The sequence below is a fragment of the Thamnophis sirtalis genome, unplaced genomic scaffold, assembly GCF_051295495.1.
Source record: "Thamnophis sirtalis isolate CommonGarterSnake01/CBP01778 unplaced genomic scaffold, rThaSir2_p1.2 scaffold_13, whole genome shotgun sequence".
Classification (NCBI taxonomy): Eukaryota; Metazoa; Chordata; class Lepidosauria; order Squamata; family Natricidae; genus Thamnophis; species Thamnophis sirtalis.
Genome location: NW_028261393.1, coordinates 56,062,013 through 56,089,864, shown reverse-complemented (window position 1 = coordinate 56,089,864; position 27,852 = coordinate 56,062,013). Strand labels below are relative to the sequence as shown.

Here is a 27,852-nt window from a genome sequence, read left to right as displayed (position 1 = left end):
GCCGAACTGCAGAACTGCAGTCAGCTGAAGTAGCCTGCAGTGCTGCACCCTAACCACTGAGTCACCTCGGCTCTAATAATGTGTTCATGGCTACGTTTCGCTTATTTATATCCATTTATTTGTGCCATTTTTTTCATGTGTTTTTCATATTTGTTTCCTTGTGCCTGTTGAGAAATAAAATAAAATAAACTACGTGCCTTCCGTGAACGGGGGAAAAAAAATCCAAAAAGCTGTGTTAAACAGCAGAGCCAATAGCGGACGGGAATAGCCAAATTCAAGGCCTTCCCCGTGTCTTGAATTTGACGCTATCAATCACCAATGGATGAAAGAGAAACACGCCAAGGGTGCTGGAATCGGGTCGTTTTATTTAAAACAAGAGGAAAATGTTGGGGGTTTTTTCCTCCCACCCCTCAGAAATCTGCACAAGACATTGAACGGATGTCCTCTTGAATCAGGTGACAACCAACGGCGAAAAGAGACCCAACATTGATTTTAAACGTCACTTTTTGTTGTTGTTGTAAACCGGACAGCCCTCTTCCATGACAGAATAATCAGTTAACCATGTAGAAAACAAAAGATTTACGAGAATTCTCCACCGGGAGAGCCGAGTGACGGTCGAACATAATGCGTTTGGCTTTTGTTATTAAATCGGGTGTTGCAACCAACCAACCAAAAGGGGGGGAAAAAAATCATCTGGATGAAATGGTGTGTTTTTTTTTTTTTTGGAGGGGGGGAAAGCAAGTCAGGTTTTTCAGAAGGATCCTCGCTACTTACGTCCAATCCATTTAAAACCTGCCTTTTTGGTGCCAAGATAGAAGCTCTGGGTATATCTGAACTGTTTGAAGATGAAATTGCTTTTTGTGACTTTTGTACACGGTTTAACGCCTCGGGTCTCCGGCAACTCGAGACGCGCGTTCAAAAGGAAGACCCCGGGTTCCTTCAGTCTACTTTCACAACGCTGTAAATCTTACTGACGAACCAGAAGCAAGCGAAGAAACCGATTGTTCCTGCAAAACACGAATAAATCTTTTTTTTTAAAGACATGAAGAGGGTTAAACATTGAATGGGTCCCAGCCAGTGTAGAGAACAGAGAACAAGTAAATTGAATCTGGGTTTCTTTTTCTCTCCCCGGAAGTGAATACTTAGCAATAGCAATAGCAGTTAGACATATACCGCTTCATAGGGCTTTCATCCCTCTCTAAGCGGTTTACAGAGTCAGCATATCGCCCCCACAGTCTGGGTCCTCATTTCACCCACCTCGGAAAGATGGAAGGCTGAGTCAACCTTGAGCCGGTGAGATTTGAACCGCTGAACTGCAGATAACAGTCAGCTGAAGTGGCCTGCAGTGCTGCACCCTAACCACTGCGCCACCTCGGCTCCATTGCGCCATCTCTTGACTAAGAGAAAGTTTTGTTCTTAGCCTGAATGCACAAGATAACGCAAATACAGGCTTTTAACGGTTCACTTAGTGACCGTTTGAAGTCACAATGACCGCTTTTTTATGGTGGTTGCACCACGACCCATGGTCATGTGATCAAGATTCAGAGGCTTGGGAACTGGCATGCACTTACGACGGTTGCAGTTCTTTTGGGACTTTCTGACAAGCAAAGGCAAGGGGGGAAAGCCAGGTTTCACTTAACAACCGTGTGGCTAACTGAACAACCGCCATGGCAAGAAAGGACGTAAAACGGGGCAAAACTCGCTTAACGAATGTCTCGCTGGGCTCCACTTTGGTTGCCAGCCCATCTGTACGAAGGACAGCTGGATCAAACTTGGCCGCTTTTCCAGAGGTGTGGACTTCAAACTGTGGCCATAAAGTGAGGGACACCTGTAGCGTGGATGAATTACTAGCTTCTCCAGATGTTCCCCCATTTAAGGAAGAGAAGAAAACCGCAGCTTGGTTAAGCACCTAATTCCCCTCCCCCCCCCCCGCAGTCTGGGGAAAGTGATTATTCAATAGAACATTAATCAGGGGAAGATGTGCCCCAAGGCATTTACACAACGATCTCACACGTTATCCTGGTGATGCAAATAGCAGTGGCATCAAGGGACTGGTCTCGACAAAGAGAAAATCCTCATTTCTAAGGAATATATTTACAGAAGCTGCTTCTCTAATTACAGCCGGTCTGGGAAGCCATCGGCACATCTGATATACTGGATTTTAAAGCAATTTATCGACTGGGTTCAAAGGAGTTTTTGTTTCCTTGGGAAAGAAAGAAAGGAAGGAAGGAAGGAAGGAAGGAAGGAAGGAAGGAAGGAAGGAAGGAAGGAAGGAAGGAAGGAAGGAAGGAAATGTAGATAGAGAGATGTAGATAGACAGACATAATAGATAGGGATGAAAGAAGGAAAGAAAGAGATAGATCAGACAGGGTAGATAAGGATGATAGAAAGAGAGAGATGTAGATAGACAGACATGGTAGATAGATAGGGATGAAAGAAAGAAAGAAAGAAAGAAAGAAAGAAAGAAAGAAAGAAAGAAAGAAAGAAAGAAAGAAAGAAATGTAAATAAAGAGATGTAGATAGACAGACATAATAGATAGGGATGAAAGAAGGAAAGAAAGAAATAGATAGATCAGACAGGGTAGATAAGGATGATAGAAAGAGAGAGATGTAGATACACAGACATGGTAGATAGATAGGGATGAAAGAAAGAAAGAAAGAAAGAAAGAAAGAAAGAAAGAAAGAAAGAAAGAAAGAAAGAAAGAAAGAAAGAAATGTAGATAGATGTAGATAGAGAGTTGTAGCTTGACAGAAATAATAGATAGGGATGAAAGAAGGAAAGAAATAGATAGATCAGACAGGGTGGATAAGGATGATAGAAAGAGAGAGATGTAGATACACAGACATGGTAGATAGATAGGGATGAAAGAAAGAAAGAAAGAAAGAAAGAAAGAAAGAAAGAAAGAAAGAAAGAAAGAAATGTAGATAGATGTAGATAGAGAGTTGTAGCTTGACAGAAATAATAGATAGGGATGAAAGAAGGAAAGAAATAGATAGATCAGACAGGGTGGATAAGGATGATAGAAAGAGAGAGATGTAGATAGACAGACATGGTAGATAGATAGGGATGAAAGAAAGAAAGAAAGAAAGAAAGAAAGAAAGAAAGAAAGAAAGAAAGAAATGTAAATAAAGAGATGTAGATAGACAGACATAATAGATAGGGATGAAAGAAGGAAAGAAAGAAATAGATAGATCAGACAGGGTAGATAAGGATGATAGAAAGAGAGAGATGTAGATAGACAGACATGGTAGATAGATAGGGATGAAAGAAAGAAAGAAAGAAAGAAAGAAAGAAAGAAAGAAAGAAAGAAAGAAAGAAAGAAAGGCCATAACAAATCTCGATAGAAGAGCAAACTCTTGTCTTATTATTATTGTTGGGGTTATTCCCCCCCCCAGACAGGAGTGGCTTGGGTAACGTCGGAATGAACTCACCTGTGAAGAGGAAGAAAATCAAGACCATGATCATAGTATACCCGAAGTACAGGATGGTGCTAGCAATGCCAGTAATCTGGAGTTTGGAGAAGAAATAATGGATGGCGTAGATGAAGAGATAAACGGCGGTGAAGCTGCTGGTCAGGAAGGATCTCCACCACCAGTGATAATCCTAGGAACACAAACAGAGAAGCTGAAGGACAAAGAGCAAATACTGTATTTTTCGGAGTATAAGACGCACCTTTTCCCCTCAAAGAGGAGGGTGGAAATCTGGGTGCGTCTTATACACTGAATACAGCATTTTTGGCCTCCCGAAATCCCGCCCCCTTTGCAAAAATGGCTGTTTTTTGCTCATTTTTGCCCCCACCCCCAGGAGCACTCTACAAGCCTCCTAAAGGCTAGGCATGCCCTTTTTTTTTTGACAAAAAACAGGCCCGTTTTTGGGAGGTCTGCAGAGTGCAAAAACTTTTTTTTTTTTTAATTTGCCTCTTCAAAATCTTGGTGCGTCTTTTACTCCGGTGCATCTTATACTCCAAAAAATACGGTACATACGAGGCAGGGGGGAAAATTCCCCGATGTTAAGAGCCAGAAAGGAGATGGTTGTTTTGAATTAGAACTCCAAAGTCCACCAACTGGGGCCTGACGCAAAATGAGAAAAGGAAGCTAATTATTTTAAGAGTTTCTTGCACCAACATCTGGTTACATCTGGGGAACGTTTGCAAAAATTTGTCCCCAGAAAACCTAACCGTCTTCTGCTGCCTCTCTGACAGGCCTCCGTGTGTCTCAGGAGTGAATTTTGCACTATGGGGATATAATTGACCCAAACTCTGATCGAGAGATTTCCTGATTTCCAGGTTAATCCTGGCACATTCCCTAAATCTTTGCGTTCTTTCTCTCTTTCTTTTTTCTTCTCCTGCAAAAAAAGGGATAAAAACGCAATCGTGCACCACGCTTTTTTAATTCCTTTAACTCTCTGCAATTAGGACTGGCATGTCGGCTCCACGTTTTAATAGGGTTGTTTATTTAGCTGGGCATAAAACTCCCCAAAAAAACATTCTAGGAAATGCACTTTGGGGGAGCAGCCCTGCTTTTTATGCTCCATCTGGCTGGCAGATGCATTTTTTTTTTTAATGACGGGACGCCGAGAAGGCCAGCTGGGCACTGGGAACGGTCGCGGGCTCTGGGGCTGGCAAGAGCGAATAGAAAAACATTCCGTTTTTTCCTTCCCTTGGCCTTTTGCCACCATGTGTAAGTATTTTCCTTTATTGCCACTCTTAAAACAGTTGCAGATCCCCAGATGCTTATTATGGGGAAGGGACTCCTGGAGTTGCAGACAATGTGTCACCAGCGTCTCTTTCCAGGCAACGGCGCCTCACCCACCAGCAGCCCAGACACCCAGGAATCCCTCTGACACAGCTCCGTGCAGGAGAAGCCAGAAGCCACCAGTATTACCAGTTACTACTGGTCTGCTCTAACAATCCAGAGAGCCAGTTAGTGGTTAAGGCACTGGGCTAGAAAGCAGAGGCCGGGAGTTCCACTCCTGCCTTACCCATGAAAACCGGCTGCGTGACACTGGGCCAATCACCAGGAGATGGTGAGTTCTAGTCTCGCTTTAGGCATGAAAGCCAGCTGGGTGACTTTAGGCCAATTACCCAGGAGATGGTGAGTTCTAGTCTCATCTTAGGCATGAAAGCCAGCTGGGTGACAGTGGGCCAATCACTAGGAGACAGTGAGTTCTAGTCTCATCTTAGGCATGAAAGCCAGCTGGGTGACTTTAGGCCAATCACCAGGAGATGGTGAGTTCTAGTCCCACCTTAGGCATGAAAATTGGCTGGGGGGACTTTGAGCCAATCACCAGGAGATGGTGAGTTCTAGTATCACTTTAGGCATGAAAGTCAGCTGGATGACATTGGGCCAATCACCAGGAGATGGTGAGTTCTAGTCTCACCTTAGGCATGAAAGTCAGCTGGGTGACTTTGCGCCAATCACCAGGAGATGGTGAGTTCTAGTCCCACCTTAGGCATGAAAATTCGCTGGGGTTCTTTGAGCCAATCACTAGGAGACAGTGAGTTCTAGTCCAACTTTAGGCATGAAAGTCAGCTGGGTGACATTAGGCCAATCACTAGGAGACAGTGAGTTCTAGTCCCACTTTAGTGACTTTGGACCAGTCTGTCTCTCTGTGTCTGTCTCTCTGTCTGTCTCTCTCTCTCTCTCTCTCTCAACAAACCTCATAGGTTTGTTGTTGTGGGGGAAATAAGAAGAAGGTGTGTTAGATATGTTTACCCCCTTGAGTTATTTTCAACATAACAAAAGGCGGGATGCAACTTATTACAGTAAATAAGCAATAAACACATCTGGGTCTCAAACCGATTCCCCTGCTTACCTCAGCACACAGGTGAAAGTAACACAGCAGGACGGTGGCCTCCGAACAGGTAATCAGGAGAATGATGAAGACTAAGAACAAGAAGCCAAACATGTAGTACATTTGGTGAGACCTGAGATGGGGAGAAGAAAAAGGGGGAGAAAGAAAAAGGGCATTTGGGTCAGCCTAGAACCACAGCGATTCTCCTTCTTAAGGGCAGGTTTGGAGCACGGAAAATGGGGAACGGGGAACGGGGGGGGGGGGGGAAACCTCACCAAATGCTGTTCAGGATGAAAAAGAGCTGGATGAAGATGCACCCGAAGGGCAGGATGCCACCCATGATGATGCCCGGCAGAGGCTTGGTGAAAAAGGATTGCTCGGGGATCTGGCGAGGAATCTGATTCGTCCGGACGGGGTACTCGATGGGCTAACAAAAAGCAATTCAGGCAGTTAGAGCAGGGCTCACATTAACTATCACGCCTGGCGATGGGAAGATTCTTAAGGTGTGCATTGTCCGTGTGGGGGTTGCAAAGGGAGGTCTTTGCAACCCACTGATGGGTTGCCGATCAGTCTCCGGATACGCTTCAAAGTGCTAGTCGTAACTTATAAAGCCCTTCATGGTATTGGACCTGGGTACTTGAGAGACCGCCTGCTGCCAATTACCTCCCAAAGACCCATTAGATCTCACAGGGTTGGCCTCCTCCAGATGCCATCTACCAGCCAATGCCACCTGGCTATTACCCGGGGGGAGGGCCTTCTCTGTGGCAGCTCCGGCCCTCTGGAACGAACTCCCCGCAGGGATTCGGACCCTCACCTCTCTCCAGGCCTTCCGAAAAGCCGTCAAAACCTGGCTTTGCCGGCAGGCCTGGGGGTGATGAGTTCCCTCCCCTCTCGACATGTACGGTTGTGCGACTGTTGTCCACTTTTATTATTTGTATTTTGTCTTTTATGTTCCCCCTTTTTTCCCCTTTGAATTGTTCGCCGCCCTGAGTCCTCCCGGAGAAGGGCGGCATACAAATAATAAAATACCAATACCAATACCAAGGTCTGAGCCATCTCAACGGTGCCACGTTAGGGGAAAGCCAAGGGGCAAAGGAGGACAGCTTTACAACCTGCGGACTTTCAACTCCCAGGATCCCTGAGGCAGCATGGGATTCTGGGAGTTGAGGTCCACAGGGGGGGGGTAAAGTCTAGAGCTGCCCATCCTAATGCAGACAAACACAACTAAGAAAAACCGAAAAGCAGTGAGAAAATGCCAAAAAAAAAAAAGGTGTGAAAAAAAATACTGATTTGTTCGTAAGAAGTGCAAATGAAATATTCCGCCTAGCACGGAAAGAGCCATTCCTAACACAAAGGGAAAATGTGCCTGGCTGAAAATCCCCCCCCCCAAAAAAAACCACATGAATTCCAAGCCCCTAATTTGGAAGAGCCGTTTGCAAAATCCCTGAATAATCGGCTGGAATTTGAGATTTGCTTTTTTTCCACTGCTCTATGGAAATATTGTAAGAGCCGTGGTGGCGCAGTGGTTAGAGTGCAGTACTGCAGGCTACTTCTGCTGCCTGCAATTTGGCAGTTCGAGCCTGACCGGCTCAAGGTTGCCTCAGCCTTCCATCCTTCCGGGGTGGGTAAAATGAGGACCCCGATTGTTGGGGGGGCAAGAGGCTGACTCTGTAAACCGCTTAGAGAGGGCTGGAAAGCACTGTGAAGGCGGCATATAAGTCTAAGTGCTGTTGCTAACTCTGCCCGCTGCCAGGAGTTCAATTCTCACCGAATCAGTCTTCCATCCTTCCAAGATGGATAAAACAAGGACCCAGATTGTTGGGGGCAATTGGCTGACTCTGTAAACCGCTTGGAGAGGGCTGTAAAGCATTGTGAAGCGGTATATAAGTCTAAATGTTATTGCTATATTTCTCTTCTCCTTTTCCCAGCTCAGGACCCCCAAAAACAGGAGAGCTCCAGGTTGAAAATGGATGCTGAGATAACACCTCACCCCCAAAATAGGGTTGCATTAAGCAGCCTATGACCACACACAGAAACATTCCTCCCAAATTCTCTGGACTCAAATCAAATGTTCTAAATTCAGGGAAAAAAAAGACCGAAAGACTAAAATAGCATCTCTTGTTCCTCACTTACCTTCTCCTTGAACCCAAAATAGGCACCAACGAAGGTGAGAGGGACGGATATGCCGAACCACATGGCCAAGATGGCCACCAGGGTCCCGAAAGGTATCGCAGCTGAAGATCCCTTCACCCAGAGGATAAGGTTCATAATGAAGAAGTCGGCAAAGACGATTCTGGGGAGGGAGCAGGAGGAGAAGACACCCCAAGGAGGGCCAGGGTTAGCACAAAATGTTGGGGTTCAGATCAGGAGCATCTTCTGAGGATCTAGAGAATTCTCAGGAAAAAAACAGTCTGGGTATTCACAATGGTGAGTACCAAACCCTACCCTATAAAAGTAAAAGTTCCCCTTGCCCACATGTGCTAGTGGTTCCTGACTCTAGAGGGCGATGCTCATCTCCATTTCAAAGCCAAAGAGCCAGCGCTTTCCAAAGATGTCTCCGTGGTCATGTGGCCAGCATGACTCAACGCCAAAGGCGCACGGAACGCTGTTCCCTTCCCATCAAAGGTGGTTCCTATTTTTCTACTTGCATTTTTTACCTGCTTTCGAACTGCTATGTTGGCAGAAGCTGGGACAAGGAACGGGAGCTCACTCCATTAGTCGGCGCTAGGGATTCGAACCGCCAAACTGCCGACCTTTCTGATCGACAAGCTCAGCATCTTAGCCATTGAGTTCCCGCGTCCCTACTCTATGGAGATTTTCAATCATCCAAGACATGATTGTCCCGAAGGTGCTTTTTCCAAAAAGCAACTGGATTTTCTTGTTTTTTTTTCTGAAGAAGCTTCGGAAGAAGAACTGAAGAAGCTTTTTGGATGGGAAGTGAAACATTTTCAAGGGGGAAAAACCCCAAGTAAGTCCAGTTTTTGGAAAAAGCAGCTTTTGGGACTCCTCCAGCTACACAGATCCACAGGCCACCAAAGAGGGTTGATGCTACGCAAAAAATAACCTTCCGCTGGTTGCAAAGAGACAATCTTTTCTCTGAGTTGCATGTCACCCTTCTGATTTGGGGACCCATCATGCTAGATATTTTTTTTCTTTTCTTTTCAAAGAATTTTTTATTTTTTTATTATCTTAAATACCCCTTTAAGTATACATTCACATAATTGTTATTCTTCTTTACATTTGTCATTCTTATACATTTGTTATTTCATTTAATAGGTTATAATGTAGAGTTTGGGTTGCTTTATTTACCATCCCTTCCGCCTGTTGCAACACCACTTTATTTTCCCTTTCTTTTCTCCCTCCCTCCCTTCTCTACTTCCTTCCTCCTCTCCTTCCCTTCCTTCTTCCCTTTTCTTTCCTCTACTCCTACTCTTCCCCTTCCTACCCTCTTTCCTTCTCTTTCTCTCCCTTCCATCCTCCTCTCCTTCCCCTTCCTTCTTCCCTTCCTTTTCATCTATTCCTACTATTCCTCTTCTCCTTCCTACCCTCTCTCCTTCTCTTTCTCTCCCTTCCATCCTCCTCTCTTTCCCCTTCCTTCTTCCCTTCCTTTTCATCTATTCCTACTATTCCTCTTCTCCTTCCTACCCTCTCTCCTTCTCAAGAGCCAAGGTGGCGCAGTGGTTAAAAGCAGCACTGCAGGCTACTGCTAGATCAGCAGGTCAGCGGTTCAAATCTCACCGGCTCAGGGTTGACTCAGCCTTCCATCCTTCCGAGGTGGGTAAAATGAGGACCCAGATTGTTGGGGGCAATATGCTGACTCTCTGTAAACCGCTTAGAGAGGCCTGAAAGGCCTATGAAGCGGTATATAAGTCTACTGCTATTGCTATTGCTATCTTTCTCTCCCTTCCATCCTCCTCTCCTTCCCCTTCCTTCTTCCCTTCCTTTTCATCTATTCCTACTATTCCTCTTCCCCTTCCTACCTTCTCTCCTTCTCTTTCTCTCCCTTCCTTCCTCCTCTCCTTCCCTTCCTTCTTCCCTTTTCTTTCCTCTACTCCTACTCTTCCCCTTCCTACCCTCTTCAGTCCTGCTGTGGCTGCAACAGCCACGTGAAATCAATTGAATTTGGGAACCGTAAGCTGACCGTGTTCCTATAGCCCTTTTGCTCAGTAATGCGTGTGCAAAGTGGAAAAATATATTCTATTTATCAAAAAGGGGTGTGTGGTTACTAACCCAGGGCAGAAGAGAGCCGTCAGCAACACATTGGTCTTCCATTTTTCACCCCTAAAGGCTAAGAAAGAAAAGAAAGGAGGCAATTTAGCATTTCTGCATCATGCATCTCTGGAGATTCTCCCTCATCCAGGTCATGGTTGTCCCCAAGGTGCTTTCTTTGGAGGCACCTGGACTTTCTTTCTTTGTTCTTTGAAGGAGTTTCGCTTCTCATCCAAGAAGCTTCCTAGCTTCTTCACCTTCTCTCAGCACGGAAGCAGCTTCTTGGGTGAGAAGCGGAACGCCTTCAGAGAAAAACAAAGAAAGTCCGGTTGGAGGGAGAAAAAAAGCACCTTTGGGATATATCATTCTTCATTTATCATCTCTGGAAAATTAAAACCAACTTTGATTCGCTTAACGCCAGCCCGTTTTTAGTTTAATGAAATTTAGTTTAGTTTTAATGAAATTTGTATGCCCCCCACTCCCATTGGGACTCTGGGCGGCTCACAAGCAAGATAAAACCATTTTTAAGAATTTTAAAATAAGAAATACAATATTAAAATTAACACAACATCCATTCTGTCAGTAACACCAGGTTTACAGAAAGAAAGCAAATCACTTATCCAAGTGCCTCTCACAAACAAACCACGACCGATGAACGATGAACCATGAACGAACGACAAACGTTGACTTCTGCAACCAGGGTGTGGCACTATCAGTCCTTTTATCTCCAGAAAACAACACTAATGAGCCCCAGCTGCATTGTTATTCCTGCATCCCGACTCAACTCACAGCAAACTTCTGCAGAGTCACAACACAACAAGATACTCACTTTTGTACATTCGAGCTGATACGTAGCCCGCCGGGGTCCCCAGCAAAACCCAGAGCACCACAGCACATGTCATCAAAGCCCCCCGGTTGGCTGGTGAGAGGAAACCGAGGCAGGCGAGGACTGGAAGGAAGACAAAGAAGGAAGTGTCGGGAGAAGTGAGATCCCACGTCATTCAGGCACCCTTTTTCTTCCAGAACGAAACAAGGATCTGAGATCCCAGGTCTCTTTCCGGCTTTGGGTCAACCGCACCGATTGGAAAAAAAAACATTTTTCAGCGTTTCAAGAGGTCTATCCTAGCCTGGGGTAGGGAATTCTGGGAGTTGAAGTCCACAAGTCTTAAAAGTTGCCCAGGCTGGACATCCCTGCATTAAAGGCCTGCGTCTCCTACACCGACTCAGAATAATCTTCCCCCACCCTTCCCAAAGAAGCTGAGGGTTTCATTCCCGAGCTTTGGAGTAAAGCTGCCAAAACTTTCTCAAGATTCAGCAACCAACTTTGCAACTACCGTATTTTCCGGAGTATAAGATGCACCTTTTTCCCTCAAAAAAGAGGCTGAAAATCTGGGTGTGTCTTATACACTGAATACAGCATTTTTGGTCTCCCGAAGCCCCTTCCCCTTCACCAAAATGGCAGTGGATACCCTTATGGAGGCTTTCAGAGAACTCCTGGGGGCTGGGGAGGGCAGAAATGAGCAAAAAATGGGCCGATATTTGCTCAATTATCCCCCCCCTCCAATCCCCAGGAGCACTCTATAAGCTTCCTAAAGGCTATCTATGTCCTTTTTTAAAATGAAAAACGGGGGCGTTTTTGCTCATTTTTGCCCACCCCACCCCTCCAGGAGCACTCTGCAAGCTCCCTAAAAGCTATTCATGCCTTTGGGGGGAGGGGAAATGGGCCTGTTTTTGCGAAAAACAGGCCGTTTTGGGGAGGTTTGCAAAGTGCAAAAATCTTTTTTTTTTTAATTTGCCTCTTCAAAACCTTGGTGCGTCTTATACTCCGAAAAATACGGTATTTCTGATTTTCGATTTATTTGTTGTTGTTTGATTCTGATTATTATTTGATTTAACCTGAGAGAGCAATGTGGTGGCCTAGAGGTGGAACTCTTGCCTCCAGGTCAGTGATGGCAAACCTTTTCGGCACCGAGTGCCCAAATTAGAATGTGTGTTGTGTGCGTGTGTGCTTGCATGTGTGCGCGCTGGAGCATTGGAAACCCAAACACCAGATGGCTGGCGCATGCATGCCTATTTTTTGGCTGGTTTGGGGGCCGGTTTTTGGGCTGTTTTCAGGCCATTTTCCGGCGCTCTGGCATCCGCAAAGACCAGCTGTTTGGCACGCATATGCGCACCGGAAACCAAAAGAGCAGCTGGTAATGGCACGCATGCCCACAGAGAGGGCTCTGCGGGCCATAGGTTCGCCATCATGGCTCTAGGTTGTGAGTTCGATCCTAGGTAAAGCAGCAAATATTTCTCTCTCTGGGCGCAAAGGGGGAAAAAAAATCTGCTGTGAACTGCATGTAGGCGTCAGGAAGGGTATCCGGCCAGCAAATGCTCAGCTCCTTTCAGTCACCCTGATTTCCCCCCGCACCGATGCAAGGAATTGCAGGGTTATTAAAAGGGGGAAAAAATGGTTTAATCAAGCTAGGCTGTTCCACCTGCAGATGGCACCCTTCTAGAAAACCCTTGTCAAATATTTTTGCCAGCATCGCAACATTCCACCCCCCCTCCCCAATTTTAGCCCCTCAAGCGACACTTACATAAAGTAATGAACGTCATGATAAAAATCTGCGTCCCTTGGCCGAGGAAGACGGAGAGCAGCATGCCTTTCCGGGGCGGCCTGAACACGTCTCCATGGACCAGCTTCCACCCGAACTCCTCCTGCGCGTCTTCCTGTAATAACATCTTGATTAGAGGAGCCCCACGCAACAGGGAATTAGCACACGCCAGACGTGGAAGTTGCCTTGCCTGCCTGATTATCTTTCGCGGGGGGCGGGGGGGGTGTCGTTACTAAAAGGGTCTAATTTCATCGGCATCGTTAACATGCCGATTTTACAACTCCCCAAAGGCGAACCGAGAAGGGAGGGAAGGGGGGGGAGAGACACATAGAAAACACAGATTTATTAAGGCTCGCTTACGTTCGGAACGAGAAACAAGCATTAACAGACTTAGCTCAAAGGCTAAGAATTGTGGTTAATGTAAGCTATGCACAAGAGCAGCGTTTAATGTAATTTATCCTTGTCTTTTATTATCCAAATCATTTCAGATCTGAAGATATACTTGTGGGCCGTATTTTCCTGCTCTCCCCCCACATTAAAAGCAACGGAATGCTATTCACTAAATGGAAAACACAATTTCAAGTCCAGATGCTAAATGCCACTTAGCCTGTGCAGCTATCTCCCGAGTAACCCTGCCTCTATTTTACGAATGGTTTTGTCCCCAGCATCTTGATGGTGATGCAGTTCGATTCTTCCGAATTATTTTCCCTCTCCCTCTCTCTCCCCCCCTCTCTCTCCCGCCCCTCCTCTCCCTCTCTCTCTCTCTCTACCTACCTACCCACCTACCTACCTACCTACCTAGCAGAAATAGGATGCTTCACCAGAGCATTTTCATAGCCAGGTATGTAGTGAGGACACGAACATCAATGACACAGGAGAAAGCGGTGACTCCAGAACCTACATTTTCCTAGCGCCCCACCTACTCAGTCTGCAGATAACAGGATAACAGAGTTGGATGGGACCTTGGAGGTCTTCTAATCCAACCCCTCTGCTCAAGCAGGGGGCGCTATACCATTATAGACAAATGGCTGTCCGAGCTCTTCTTAAAACTCATCCAGTGGTTAAGTTGTGGTGGCGCAATGTTTAGAGTGCAGCATTGCACGGGAACTCTGCCCACTGCCAGGACTTCGATCCTGACCCGGCTCAAAAGCTGACTCAGCCTTCCAACCATCCGAGGTCATTAAAATGAGGACCCAGATGGTTGGGAGGCAATAAGCGGACACTGTAAACTGCTCGGAGTGCGCTGTAAAGCATTATGAAACGGTATATAAGTCTAAGCGCTATTGCTACCCCCCGTTTCAATGCAGCTCAACTGCCTGGTTTATTGAGGTAGTGATTCTTAGAGAGCTATATGCAACGAAATTTCACTTTAATATATACCTATTAGTGTACATTCAAAGTGACAGTAAAGTTATTGTTCTATTGTATTCTATTTTATTGTATTGTATTCTATTCTCTCCTATATCTATTCTATTCTATTCTCTCCTACATCTATTCTATTCTATTCTCTCCTACATCTATTCTATTCTATTCTCTCCTACATCTATTCTATTCTATTTTCTCCTATTCTATTTTATTCTATTAGCAAAAAAAAAAAAAAAGAAGCTTCTGTTTTTCCTAGCAATTGGAAGCTACATTCTAGCCTGCACTGGAAATGTGGCTGTACTAGGGAGGGAGGAAAGAAATCAAACTGTTAACTACAGCAGAGCTTTTGATTTCTTTCATATGAAGCCAGGCACTCTCCAATTTAAGGAAGCAGGGTTTCTACCAGCTTACTCATTACCTCCAAATGACCATTGATGGAAACCCGGCTTTTTTTGTTGTTTTTTTTGCAGACTTTCATTTTAATTAGTTAAGTAAATATGGACTATTGGGTTTCAGTTTTAACAGTTCTTCACTAAATCAGCCGCGGGAACTGTTTTCACAAGCGGACCACCTGGGGGGGGGGGGGGGGAGAGAGGAGAGATTCACCAAGCAAAGGGTCAGGACTGGAAATACAGATTTTACGTCCACTAGGCAGTGGGGGGCTGGTTTGAGTGTGAACCCAGCCAGCCGGTTTTAATCGTGGATTAGTGTCAAAGGACAAGCCAGGTATCTGAAGGAGCATGAGAACAACAATTGTAGATGGGCCGGGTACTCTGTCTTCTCTCTGTTCATTAGAAAGAAGCCAACCTTTTAATTAATGGAGGCTGCTCCCTTTCCAACATCCATCAAGGTTCTGAAGCCGTTAATTTCACCCGTGAAGAGCCGAGGTGGCGCAGTGGTTAGAGTGCAGTACTGCAGGCCACTTCAGCTGACTGCTATCTGCAGTTCAGCGGTTCTAATCTCACCGGCTCAAGGTTGACTCAGCCTTCCATCCTTCCGAGGTGGGTGAAATGAGGACCCAGACTGTGGGGGCGATATGCTGACTCTGTAAACCGCTTAGAGAGGGCTGAAAGCCCCATGAAGCGGTATATAAGTCTAACTGCTATTGCTATTTGGGTGGAAAATTAAAGATAATTTCTCTTTTAAATTTTGAGAGCTCCAAGGGCTCGGGATGACTCACCGAAGAATCGATCTTGTTGTATCTCGCGATATCTTTATGCAGGGTCCTTAGGAGAATCATGGCCACCATCCCGGATAAGAAAAGGACAATCACAAGGGAATTCATGATGCTGCGGATTAAAGAGGGAAAACAAGACTTCAAAATCGGTTCCAGGCCCTGGCACAGCATTTAAAGATGGCAAGAAGTAAATGGCTCAGGAGGGACCGGAGTCTGTTGTGGCCTGCCAGCGGCCATGCAGCGGGCGGCAGATTCGGACAGTGAGGAGGTTGGGGAGGAACCTGGGCCAGGCCTGGAGTCTGGGGAAGGCTCTGATGAAGGCAGAGAGGGGGCCAGAGATGTATGCCAGTTATCGGCTGCCTTCGGAGTCAGACATCAGTGAGGCAGACGAACAGGTGGAGCCTGTTCCCAGTGTGCGCATGTGCAGAGTGGCCAGACGAAGGGAACAGCTAAAGAACAGGGGTCGACTTGGGAGTAAGGCCCCTCCCAGAAGAAATAAGAGGAGCAAAAGGGGAGTGGAGTTTGCAGGAGACAATTAGTTCACTTCATTGGCTTGTGACTCTCCTTGCCAAGTTCTGCAGAATATCGGCCTGGCAGCTCTCCAAGCCAGATAAGGTCTGTGACTGTAAATCCTCCCTTGAAAGACTTTGCTGGATGCAAATGAGCAGAATTCACAGCAAATTAATAAAAGGGGTTTTTTGTCGGGACAAGGAGTTGGCTTCAGGCTCTTGGGAAGCCTCGGTCATAACACAGTCCTCAAAATGTCAGAGATTGTACGAGGAGTCCTCGATTTATGGCCATCCACTCAACAACGGTTCGAACAACACTAAGAAAAGTGACTTCTGATGATTCACCATCCCCCTGGTTACGGGATCAAAGTTTCGGCGATTGGCAACTGACTTGTGTTTATGACAGTTGCAGCATCCCTCAGTCATGTGATCGCAGCGGCGCCCATCCCAGCTGATTTCTAACAAAGTCAACCAGGAGGGGGGGAGCCGGATTCTTTTAATGATGGTTAGATTCGCTTAACGACAGTGAGATTCACTTAACAATGGCGGCAGAAAAGGTTTATAAAATTTGGGGCGATTCACAATACACCGTTGCTTAGCAGGGGAAACTGTAATCCCAACGGCAGTCTTAACTCAAGGACAATCTGTATAAAACCAAGAGGACAATACTATGAGAGGGGGGAAACACAACAACACCCAGCCTCAGGAATTTCAGGGTGGAATCTGCACCTTTGGGCTGAAATTCTTTGGGGAGTGCAAGAAACTCAAAATATTATTGTTGTTTTTTTGGAGGAATTCATCTTTGTCCCACATCTGTCGACAGCATTTTAAACGCTTTTAAAAGAATTTGCAGCCCAACCTGAATGATTTTGAACGCATCTGCTTTCAAAGCAGAGTCGAAGAAGCAAGAGGATTCCACGTTTTCTTTCTCCCCCATATTAGCCGTTCTATCTTTTCTACGGAGTGGAGAGTTGGGTCTCCAACAGAAAGCCACTTGAGGAGACCAGAAGCATTTGAAAGATGGATTGACAGGAGGCTGTTACGTATCAGCTGGGTTGACAAAATCAGAAAGGAGGAAGGGGATAAGAGGCCTGGGAAAGCCAAGGGAGATCATCAAAACCATTAAAAAAAGCTAAAAGTTAGGATATTTCGGACCTGGGATGCGAAGCCCAGAAAAATGCAGCATCCTTCACTTAAATCCTCCAAGGAAAAACTGAAGGCAAACGAGATCCAAACAGAAGAAGAAGATTGTGGCTTCAAAATCCGAGGGACCAGTTTGGACAAAACTCAGCCGTGCTTTTTCCCCCGCGTCTGTTGACAAAACTAGGATTGCCAACATAATCGCCAGCGTCTGATGACGGATCTGGCGCAGGAAGAAGATTGGCTGCATTTCGTCTTCAACAGCGAAAGGATGCTACTAAACAAGTCGTGCGGCTTTTTCTTTCTTTCTTTAAAAGAATGCTGGTCAACCGTCACATCTCAGAAAGCCTCGTAAAGAAAGCACAATAAAGGCGAGTCTGTTTCCTTCAAAAGGCGCATTCTTGAGTGAAACTGAACACCCAAGAGGAATTCCCAAGGGGGACAAAACTGGGCTCAGGCTCCACAGAAGTAAACATGGAATGTCCCCACTTTAAAAAAAAAAAAAAGGTTGTTTTTCATTAGAATCCCTCAAATAAACGCAGGCAGATCTCGAGTTATGACCCCGACACTTCTGTTGTTAAGTGACACCTTGGTTGAGGGAGTTTTGCCTTTCTTTCCACAGTTGCTAAGGGAATCACCGCATTTGTTGAGCTGGTAACATGTCGCTAAGTGAATCGGGATTGCCACTGACTTGTCAGAAGGTCGCAAGAGGGGATCACAAGGACCTTGGGGAACGCAGCAACGGTCGTAAGTATGAGGCAGATGCCAAGTGTCCGGATTTTGATCACGGGGATGCTGCAAAGGCCGTGAAAAAGGGTCAATTTTTTTCAGGGCCATTGAGACTTTTGAAACTGTTGTTGAGTTGAGGACTACCTGCATAATGTGAGCTCACTCCACTCTTTCGGCATTTATTTCAGAAGTCCATGTTCCCTTACTAAGATGCAACATGTAAGAGAGCCGCGGTGGCACAGTGGTTAGAGTGCGGTACTGCAGGCTACTTCTGCTGACTGCCGGCTGCCTGCAATTTGGCAGTTCGAGTCTCACCGGCTCAAGGTTGACTCAGCCTTCCATCCTTCCGAGGTGGGTAAAACAAGGACCCAGATTGTTTGGGGGCAAGAGGCTGACCCTGTGAAACCGCTTAGAGAGGGATGTAGAAGCTCTGTGAAGCGGTAATAAAGTCTAAAGCAGTGAAGCAGTGAAGGATCCAAACTGTAACCTGAAATATCTTATCTTGTATGACACTTACTGGACTTCTGAAGCAGACAGGAAGGTGAAGGAGCTGGAAAAAATGAGGACTGACTTTCAAGTGGTTACATGAGTGGGGAAACTTGGCTGGGACCGTTTCTTGTCTTCTGTTGATCTTTGTTGTATAAACCAAGTTACTAGCCCAGTGATATTTTTTTTAAAATTTCAGAGTTATGGGCATGATGTGATGTACCCAAAAATTCCATTCCATGTTAGGAATATGATAAAATGCTGAGGTAAGTTCTGGAGAAAGCTTTTAGTTCTACGTCAAATTAAAATATATATGTAAAACCAGGTTGGTGGGCTTTTTAACCATTCGGGGGAAAAAAGAGAAAAGAAGAGTAGAACAAAGTAAAATAAATCTCTGGCCCACTATCATAAAGCAATAATGTAGATTGTGTTAATTTTTTTTCCAGTGTAGGAAATAGAATTGTTTAGATAAGATTAATTCACAAGATCGCTCACTTTGATAACCAACAAAATGCAGTTATATCCTATTTTCTGCTGACAGTATAAATGATCTTCTCTCTCTCAGCCTATGTAGCTTTATTAAAAAATAAAGTTTGTTTTTTTAAAAAAATGTCTAAGGGCTATTGCTCTTCCTCCCTTCCTGTTAGAACGCAGTACTGCAGGCTAATTCTACCCACTGCCAGCAATTCGATCCTGACCAGTTCAAGGATGACTCAGCCTTCCATCCTTCCGAGGTTAGTCAAATGAGGACCCGGATTGTTGGGGGGGCAAGATGTTGGCGCTGTATAAACGTTGGAGGGGGGGGGCTGCTGTCTTACCTGAACCACTGAATGTTGGTGTGAGGCATGGATTTCAAGATGTAGTCCCATCGGGATGCCCATTTTATATTGTTGTTCTCCTGTGCGGGGGGCGGAAAAATTGGAGCGGGATCACAAATGTCGCTTCCCAAAGAACAAATTTTACGTGACTGCGAGACTTCAAATGTCAGATCATCTCTGCTGCGGTGACCCCCCCAATGGAACAGGGTGCCGTGTTTTTCCCACAGCGTGTCAGAGACAAACATGATTTATACACAGACGGTAAACAAACCACTTTCTTGACCTCTTAAGAAAAAAAAAACCCTCAACCTTAGCGTGGGGTTGACACGTGATGGATGTATGTTGGGAGGGGGGGAGGGAATGTGGTTTAATGTTTCAAGAAGTTGTATAATGGCAACAGAGAGAAATGCTCAATTTTTATGTGTGAGGGCACTGGAAGAATTGCGCAACACACAGTACATAACCCAATTGTGAAAAATGCATTTGAGAAAATATGAATAATATTCATAGGGTGTGCCTTTTGGTAATACTGTTATTATTAGCACAATAACTTCCCAAAATACACACACATATACACACACAAACACATACACACACTCACATATATACATACACTTAAAAAGCTTATTGTGAGGTTCAGTACATACTATCAGCCCATTAACCACCAATATCGGAAAACCTGAATCATTGAAACAGATGCAGTTGTACATCTACAAGTTATACTTACTTCAAATTTCACAGAGTATGTATAGATCACATCCAGCTTGCTGTTAAATTCTGCAGGAATTTCCATAGGGGGACCCTTACAGGATAAATTGTTTACATCTGTATGCTTGTAGCTGCAAAGATAAATATACACATATTTGCAGATGACCTAGAAACCTTCCTTCAAATGTGTTCCAGTTTTTAAAAATCAAAACCTCTACTTAAGATCTAGGACTACTTCATATAATACTCATGTAATGTACCGAGTTTTTTTTGTAGTCAGGAAGCTTATAATAATCATAAACAGATTGTTAAGCCAAAACACTGACTGGATTATGAGTTTCAAGATAATGGAAAAATCATAGACCGGCATTTTATAGATTACATTCTATTCTAAGCGATCGATGTACTGTAGCCCAGCCTGGAGAATTTTATTATTATTTAGGAGCCGAGGTGGCACAGTGGTTAGGGTGCAGTACTGCAGGCCACTTCAGCTGACTGTTATCTGCAGTTCAGCGGTTCAAATCTCACCGGCTCAAGGTTGACTCAGCCTTCCGTCCTGACGAGGTGGGTAAAATGAGGACCCAGATTGTTGTTGGGGGCAATATGCTGACTCTGTAAACCGCTTAGAGAGGGCTGAAAGCGAGCCAAGGTGGCGCAGTGGTTAAATGCAGCACTGCAGGCTACTGCTAGATCAGCAGGTCAGCGGTTCAAATCTCACCAGCTCAGGGTTGACTCAGCCTTCCATCCTTCCGAGGTGGGTAAAATGAGGACCCAGATTGTTGGGGGCAATATGCTGACTCTCTGTAAACCGCTTAGAGAGGCCTGAAAGGCCTATGAAGCGGTATATAAGTCTACTGCTATTGCTATTGCTATTGCTATGAAGCGGTATATAAGTCTAACTGCTATTGCTATTATTCTAAGATTCAAAGGAGGAAAATATACACTTCAAACAGGTAAGAAACAGAAGATTATTCTGCAATATATTCATAAAGAATAATGCTAGTGAATGAAGTGTTGGAAAATACTCAAATAGTCGCATTCCTAAGGATAGCTAACCAGGGAGTAGGACTGTATTATCCTTCTCATCTTTCCTATCACCTACTCCTATTGGTATCGAATGACTATCATTTTGTTGATCATATCTTACGATGTATCACTTTTTGTATGTATACTGAGAGCTTATGCACCGGAGACAAATTCCTTGTGTGCCAAATCACACTTGGCCAATGAAGAATGTTCTGTTCTATCTTCTAGTTTTGATTAGCCCAAGAACCCAGCCATCAATAACACAAGGGTGCACCTTTATAACAGAGCAACAGAGTTGGAAGGGACCTTGGGGGTCTTCTAGCCCAACCCCCTGCTCTAGCAGGAGACGCTATACCATTCCTGACAAGCGGCCTGTTCCGTCTCTTCTTTGAAAGCCTCCAGGGATGAAGCACCCACGACTTCTGAAGGCAAGTTTCTTTACGAAACTTTTGTGGTGGAAGTCAAACTCGGGACAACCAGCTGTAATAAAACCACAACAACACACCCTCTTCTCTTTCCATTACAAAATGTGATTTTATTCAAGCATTTCTGGGCCACCACCACCACCCTGCCAAAAAAGGTTGAAGCAATCACAACAGAGAGCATTCCCCCCCACCACTCCCAATTCTCAAATCATCTCAGATTATTCTCTTGTAGTATCTTCGGGCTTTGGAATGTATTTTTTTTATGGGGGGGGAGGGACAGGAAAAAAAGGAGTTGGTAAACATGTGGATGACAAAGCGTCAATTAGATGGCCTCCTCCTCCTCCAGCAAAGGAACAAGAGATGGGTGGAACACCGACAGGAAAGGCATTCAAAGGACTTGACCATGCTTACTCCGCCCTCTTGTGGAGCACACAATCTCTCTCTCTCACACACACACACACACAAAAAAGCCAATTGTGCGCTGGTTGACTTTGTTCCTGCCCAAGGCGGCTCGATAAATTGACTAGCTAAATAAATCGAGCAAATCTACCCCGGACTTCAAGGGTCACCGGTTAAGGTCAGGAACGCTGATCAGTTTCACTTGCCACCTTTAAAGGCTTCCGATCAGTCGATGCCCTGGCTTCAACACACACACACACACACACACACACACAGTCTGGAGGGTTGTCAGTTTGGAAGAAAACGGCACACCCAGAGGTTTTTAAGAAAGTGCTAAGAACTGGTTTGCCTTTCACTTTCTTCTCTCCAATATGGAATGAGTGGATTATTATTTTTTTTTAAAAATAGTAAAAGGAATGCTATTAGAATAGAATTAAAAGCATTAGAATTAGAATTAGAATAGAATTAGAATAGAACATAATTAGAATTAGAAACATTAGAATTAGAATATAATATTAGATTAGAATAAGAATTAGAACATAATTAGAATTAGAAACATTAGAATTAGAATATAATATTAGATTAGAATAAGAATAGAATTAGAACATAATTAGAATTAGAAACAGAAGAATTAGAGGATAGAGAATAGAGAATAGGATAGAATAAAATTCTTTATTGGTCATGTGTGATTGGACACACAAGGAATTTGTCTTTGGTGTATAAGCTCTCGGTGTACATAAAAGCTGTAAGTGATAATCATCACTTATAGTTACTTAGTTATTTAGTACCTACTACGATTAGCAAGTGAGCAGTTTACCCTGGTGGCCCAGTGATTAGAATGCAGTATTGCAGGCTAATTTTTTTTGACTGCCTGCCGTCTGCCATCAGTTCGAGTCTCATCCTCTCAAGGCTGACTCGGCCTTCAATCCTTCCAAGGTCAGTAAAATGAGGACCCAAATTGTTGGGGGCAAAGAGGCTGACTTTGTAAACTGCCCAGATAATGCCATAAACTAAAGCACTGTGAAGCGGTATATAAGTCCAAGTGCTATTGCTATTACCTCTTGGGCTCCAGCTGAGCTGCCACGAGCCTTGCTCCGGGCCAGTTCTCATCTTTGCCACTATGGTAGGTGATTGTAATATCTACGTGATTGAAGAGGTAGAAGGTGTTCTTCTTGTTGAACTCATCCTGAAAGATATTAAGATGCCATGAAATATCTCTAAACCTGGAGGGGGGGGAAGAGAGCAACAGGCACAGCCAATTCTATTGGCCATACCAAATTTATGTCGTAAACAAAGGGACGGACCCAGATACACTAAAAAAAAATAATGCTGATTTACAAAGAGTAAGGATTACATAAATTTCCAACCAGTTTTCCAGATGGAGCCCATTCCCGAAGAACAAAGAATTGGACGAAACAAAGATGGATAGGACTGTTTGGGGCTCATGTAAGTTTGCGATAGCTCATCCGTGCATATATCTGTATGCATTTACTTTGGGAGGGGGGAATAAAAATCCACTTTCGAATATGGTATGTCATCCTTCCCCTTGCGATTTGCAAATAACTTGTTTTAAAACTTGCCTTTCTGCATGCCCGTTTGTTGGCTACAGAACTGCATCCGAATATTCCCAAAATGCCCTGCGTTGAAGGATTGTTTGTTTTCTGAAATGAATTCAAGCTTGGGTAGCCTTTCTCAACCTTGACCCTTTTTAAACTTCAACTCCCAGAATTCTACTACCACCACCATGCATATAAATTTCATTCCACGACACGGGATCTTGGTAAGCATCTGTCTAACATACGACACCTGCCTTGCGGCATCGGCAACAGCCCCTTGGAAATCTGCTAGGCCAAGGGGTCGGCAACCTGCGGCTCTGGAGCCGCATGTGGCTCTTTCATCCTTGAGAGATGAAAGTACTTGAGGCACTTGAGAGACCGCCTGCTGCCAATTACCTCCAACAGACCTATTAGATCCCACAGACTAGGCCTCCTCCGAATTCCATCTACCGGCCAATGCCGATTGGCTACCACCCGGAGGAGGGCCTTCTCTGTGGCTGCTCCGGCCCTCTGGAACGGGCTCCCCGTGGAGATTCGGACCCTCACCACCCTTCAGGCTTTCCGCAAAGCCCTTAAAACCTGGCTGTTCCGACAGGCCTGAGGCTGACGAGTTCCCGTCCCCGCTCGAATTGTGTGGTTGTTGATTGTTTTTAAATTGTTGTAGTTGTTAGTTCTGTTTGTATCCCCCCCCCTTACTTTGTGAGCCGCCCTGAGTCCCTCTGGGAATAGGGCGGCATAGAAATGCAATAAATCAAATCAAATCAAATCCCTCTGCTGCGGCTCCCCAATTGACTCCACAATTGATAGGACTTTTGGTTAGGAGAGGTAGAGGAAAAAGGATGCCGCGCTAGGAAGAGACTCTATGGTGGGGGGAACCGGACTTCCAGTCATCAGGGGAAAAAGAACATTGCACTAGGAGGAGACTCTATGGTGGGGGAACTGGATTTCCGATCAGCTCCAGAATTGAATGGGGGCTTCGGGTTAGGATTTTTGTGGCTCCTTCAGTGTTTAAGATTGCCAACCGCTGTGCTAGGCCTAGGAGGAATTGTGACCCACACAGATTGCTAGTTTAGACAGTATGGTTGGCTGGGGGATTCTGGGAGCTGAAGTCCACAGCGTCTTAAAAGTTGCCAAGATTGGACAGTCCTGATATAGATTTTCATCGCAATTACTGAATAAACTGGAATTTGTTAGGATTACTAATATTCCAAGCCCAAACAATGCACAAAGCCACTGCTTGTACCCGTTTCTGATTGTTCTTCAGATCAATTTAGGAGAAATATACCCATGATCACTTACACTCATTATACAGAAATCTTTTATCCGGCCATCTGATGCAATGTAACACCCAACAGGAAATCCAGGATTACAGTATTTAAGGCTGTCTTCCACATTGTAACACCAGGTCACGGGCATGTTGTCTATAATCCTGAACAAGAAAAACATTTGTATAATTCTATATTTATAAACATCATGGCATTTATAGGCTTTTAAAATGGTCTTCAAACATTTGCGCTCTTAATGCAATTAATGCTAACACCGCTTCTTCTTTCTATTTTTAGAACACTTAATTCTTCCATGCACAGATCAGTGATTTTTAGAGAACACGTTCTCCTCACCAGTGATGCTGGTAATTCAACTGCATTCCCTTCTTCAAAAAATCCAGTCTGTTTTTGTCTTCTGGCTTCTGAGGGTCATAAGATTTCACGCAAACTTTCTTGCACTCTTCATCTTTTTTAAATGTAAACTGGCATAAAGACAAAAGACACGTAAATGTTTCGATCCACGCCATTAAAACGATTCAGCTCGCACTCATTCAAGACTGTATTTGAAATAATCATTTTGTCCAGCCAGAGGTTAAAAGGTGTCCTTTAATACTTCCTTATCTAAAAACTCCCCAGGATTTTATTTTCTGCTCAGTGCTCTTTTATCTTCTTTCTCTTTCTCTTCCCCTCTCTCTCTCTCTGTCTCTTTCTGACACTTAAAATATATTGCTTAGAACGGCAAGGTAAAAATAAAGGTTCCCCTCACACATATGTGCTAGTCGTTCCCGACTCTAGGGGGCAGTGCTCATCTCCGTTTCAAAGCCGAAGAGCCAGCACTGTCTGAAGACGTCTCCGTGGTCATGTGGCTGGCATGACTCAACGCCAAAGGTGCACGGAACGCTGTTCCCTTCCCACCAAAGGCAGTTCCTATTTTTCTACTTGCATTTTTACGTGCTTTCGAACTGCTAGGGTGGCAGAAGCTGGGACAATAATGGGAGCTCACTCTGTTATGCAGCGCTAGGGATTCGAACCGCCAAACTGCCGACCTTTCTGATCGACAAGCTCAGTGTCTTAGCCTCTGAGCCACTGCATCCCGTTTAGAAAGGTACGGGCAGACAATTTGGCATCATCCGGGAGACAGACATAAGGCAAGCTTCTTGTCCTCATAAAATCAACTAACGACAAATGAATTAAAAGCTGGAAGTAAGAATGCCTGGAAATTCGAGACCATATCATTTTCCCTCTGCCCCACAAATTTATCAACGAGTGTTTTATTTCCAGCGATAGCAGCCGCCGCCAGCCATATGCCCTTAGGAAACTCACATAGGAGCAATAGTGATTCTGCAATAATTATATCTTCTTTCTAGCCTGCTTCTGGAAATTCTTTTCAGCTGACCAAGAGTCAGCTCTATTCAGAAAGAAACCGAGCTGGCCTACAATTTCTAAATAGTCCTTTTATGTTCTGTATAAACACGTCCTCCTAACAGCCATGCAGCATCTGTGTCCCCCCCAAATGATTTCTGTGAAGCTTTTGTCAAAAGCAGCAGGTCCACCAAAGAATCTCACAACACAAAAACAACCTTTTCCAAAAAGATTTGGAAGTCTGTGATTCACCTCGTAAGGGGAAGAAGCTATTCTCTCGCCAAACAGAACTTGCCCGAGGTTTTCTGAAGGCCTCTCTTCCGTTTGGTCTTTGCAAAAATCAAAACTGTGCAGGAAAGAAAAAAAGGTCGAATCTTCACGTTATCGTGCTTAGGGGTATGACCCTTTTATCTATACCCTTCATGGTATTGGACCGCCTGCTGCCAATTACCTCCAATAGACCGATTAGACCCCACAGATTAGGCCTCCTCCGAATTCCATCCACCGGCCAATGCCGCCTGGCGACTACCCGGAGGAGGGCCTTCTCTGTGGCTGCTCCGACCCTCTGGAACGAGCTCCCCGTGGAGATTCGAACCCTCACCACCCTCCAGGCCTTCCGCACAGCCCTTAAAACCTGGCTCTTCCGACAGGCCTGGGGCTAAAGAGCTTTTGCCCCCCCCCCTCGAATGGTATGGTTGTTGTGTGCTTTTAAATTGTGTATTGTTTTGTTTGTCTTTTTATCCCTTATCTGTATCCCCTTCCCTGACTTGGATTGTGAGCCGCCCTGAGTCCCCTCCGGGGGGAAAAGGGCGGCATATAAGTGCAATAAATTCAATTCAATTCAATTATTTTCTCAGCTGGAAAAGCCGTACCCAGCCCCATTCCAGAAGCAAGGTGTACTTACGCATCATATTCATACGGCAAAACAGATTCTACCGAGTCCAGCCTGTTTACAAACAGCTCAATTTTGGGCTAGGATTAAAAAGAGACATTGTTTTAAATAGTTGGCAACATAGCTTAAGTTCTCTTGAACTCCTCCCCAGCAATAAAGGGGAGGGGGAGGGATTTTAACAGATTCAACAGAGTTGGAAGGGACCTCATAAGTCATTTAGTCCGACTCCCCAGCCCAAGCAGGATTTGTTGCCTTTTTGCACAAAATTAAAAAAAAAGGTTCAAAAAAAGGGACTGAGATTTTGCAGGTAGCAGTTAGCAATAGCAGTTAGACTTATATACCGCTTCATAGGGCTTTCAGCCCTCTCTAAGCGGTTTACAGAGTCAGCATATTGCCCCCAACAATAATCCGGGTCCTCATTTTACCCACCTCGGAAGGATGGAAGGCTGAGTCAACCCTGAGCCTGGTGAGATTTGAACCGCCGAACTGCAGATAGCAGTCAGCTGAAGTGGCCTGCAGTGCTGCACTCTACCCACTGCGCCACCTCGGTCCCTCTGATTTCTCACCTGCAAATTAATGGCTATGGGAGGGGGGGGAAACCTTTTATGGGTCACCACTGACCATTCCTCCCAAAAGAGGCCTAATTAGATGATTAGACTAATTAGACCCAGAATTTGTTAATTTATTTATTTTGGAAATTTTACATTGCCGCCCACGGGCACCTCAAGGCAGCTTGCAGGAATGAAAAAAGCACCGCCTAAAAATGAAAAGTAGTAAAAGAAAATAATAATAAATGAATAATTAATTAATTTCCTTCCCCCCCCCTCCAACGCTTCAAGGGTTCCCATGGATGGCTGGGAGGGGTTCGTGTGAATGCGAGACACGTGTTCTCCCTCGAGGAAGCGTGTCCTGTAAAAACACACACACACACACACAAACACACCTGCCCACCCCCCAGCTTGCCCACCCAGGGAACTACAACTCCCAGGGCCGCGCAGAGGATGCTGGGAGGTGTAGTCCCGGCTCCTCAGGAGGATACTCCGATCCCCCCCCACTCCCGCATCCCATCCCGCTCGGCGTCCCACCGAACAACCGGCGGAGCCCTCCTGCTTGGTGTCCGAGGGCTCGCAGAAGCTGACGGGCGCCAAGCCGGGCAGGTAGAAGGCGGCGCCGAGGCCTGCGCGGCCTCCCAAAACCAGCAGTAGCAGTAGCAGCGGGACGGAGAGGCGGCTAGGCCGCGGCCTCCCCATCGTGGCGCTTTCCTGGCTCGCGGCAACGGAGGGGGGCTCTCTGCGGGTCGGAGGGAGCTCCAAGGGCGGCGGCGGCGTCACAATCGCCCGGCAGGAGCGGCGGCAGCGGCGGCCTCACACTGAGGAAGCGCGGCCCGGGCCT

The 27,852-nt window shown here is 45.3% G+C and overlaps 1 protein-coding gene across 1 annotated transcript; it reads right to left on the bottom strand.

Annotated features, from left to right (window-relative positions):
• Positions 1–345: 345 nt before the first annotated feature.
• Positions 346–27,852, bottom strand: LOC106551957 (transmembrane 9 superfamily member 2). The gene is made up of 17 exons (XM_087728238.1): positions 27,546–27,852; positions 26,473–26,540; positions 25,821–25,914; positions 24,561–24,688; positions 24,241–24,370; positions 22,444–22,571; positions 19,555–19,666; positions 18,828–18,907; positions 15,149–15,257; positions 12,586–12,718; positions 10,833–10,952; positions 10,025–10,082; positions 7,928–8,087; positions 6,070–6,221; positions 5,816–5,927; positions 3,433–3,604; positions 346–1,007 (listed from the first exon to the last, which is right to left on the bottom strand). Exons 1-17 carry the CDS (start codon positions 27,708–27,710, stop codon positions 940–942), a joined length of 1,989 nt encoding a protein of 662 aa, XP_087584364.1. The 5' UTR covers positions 27,711–27,852; the 3' UTR covers positions 346–939.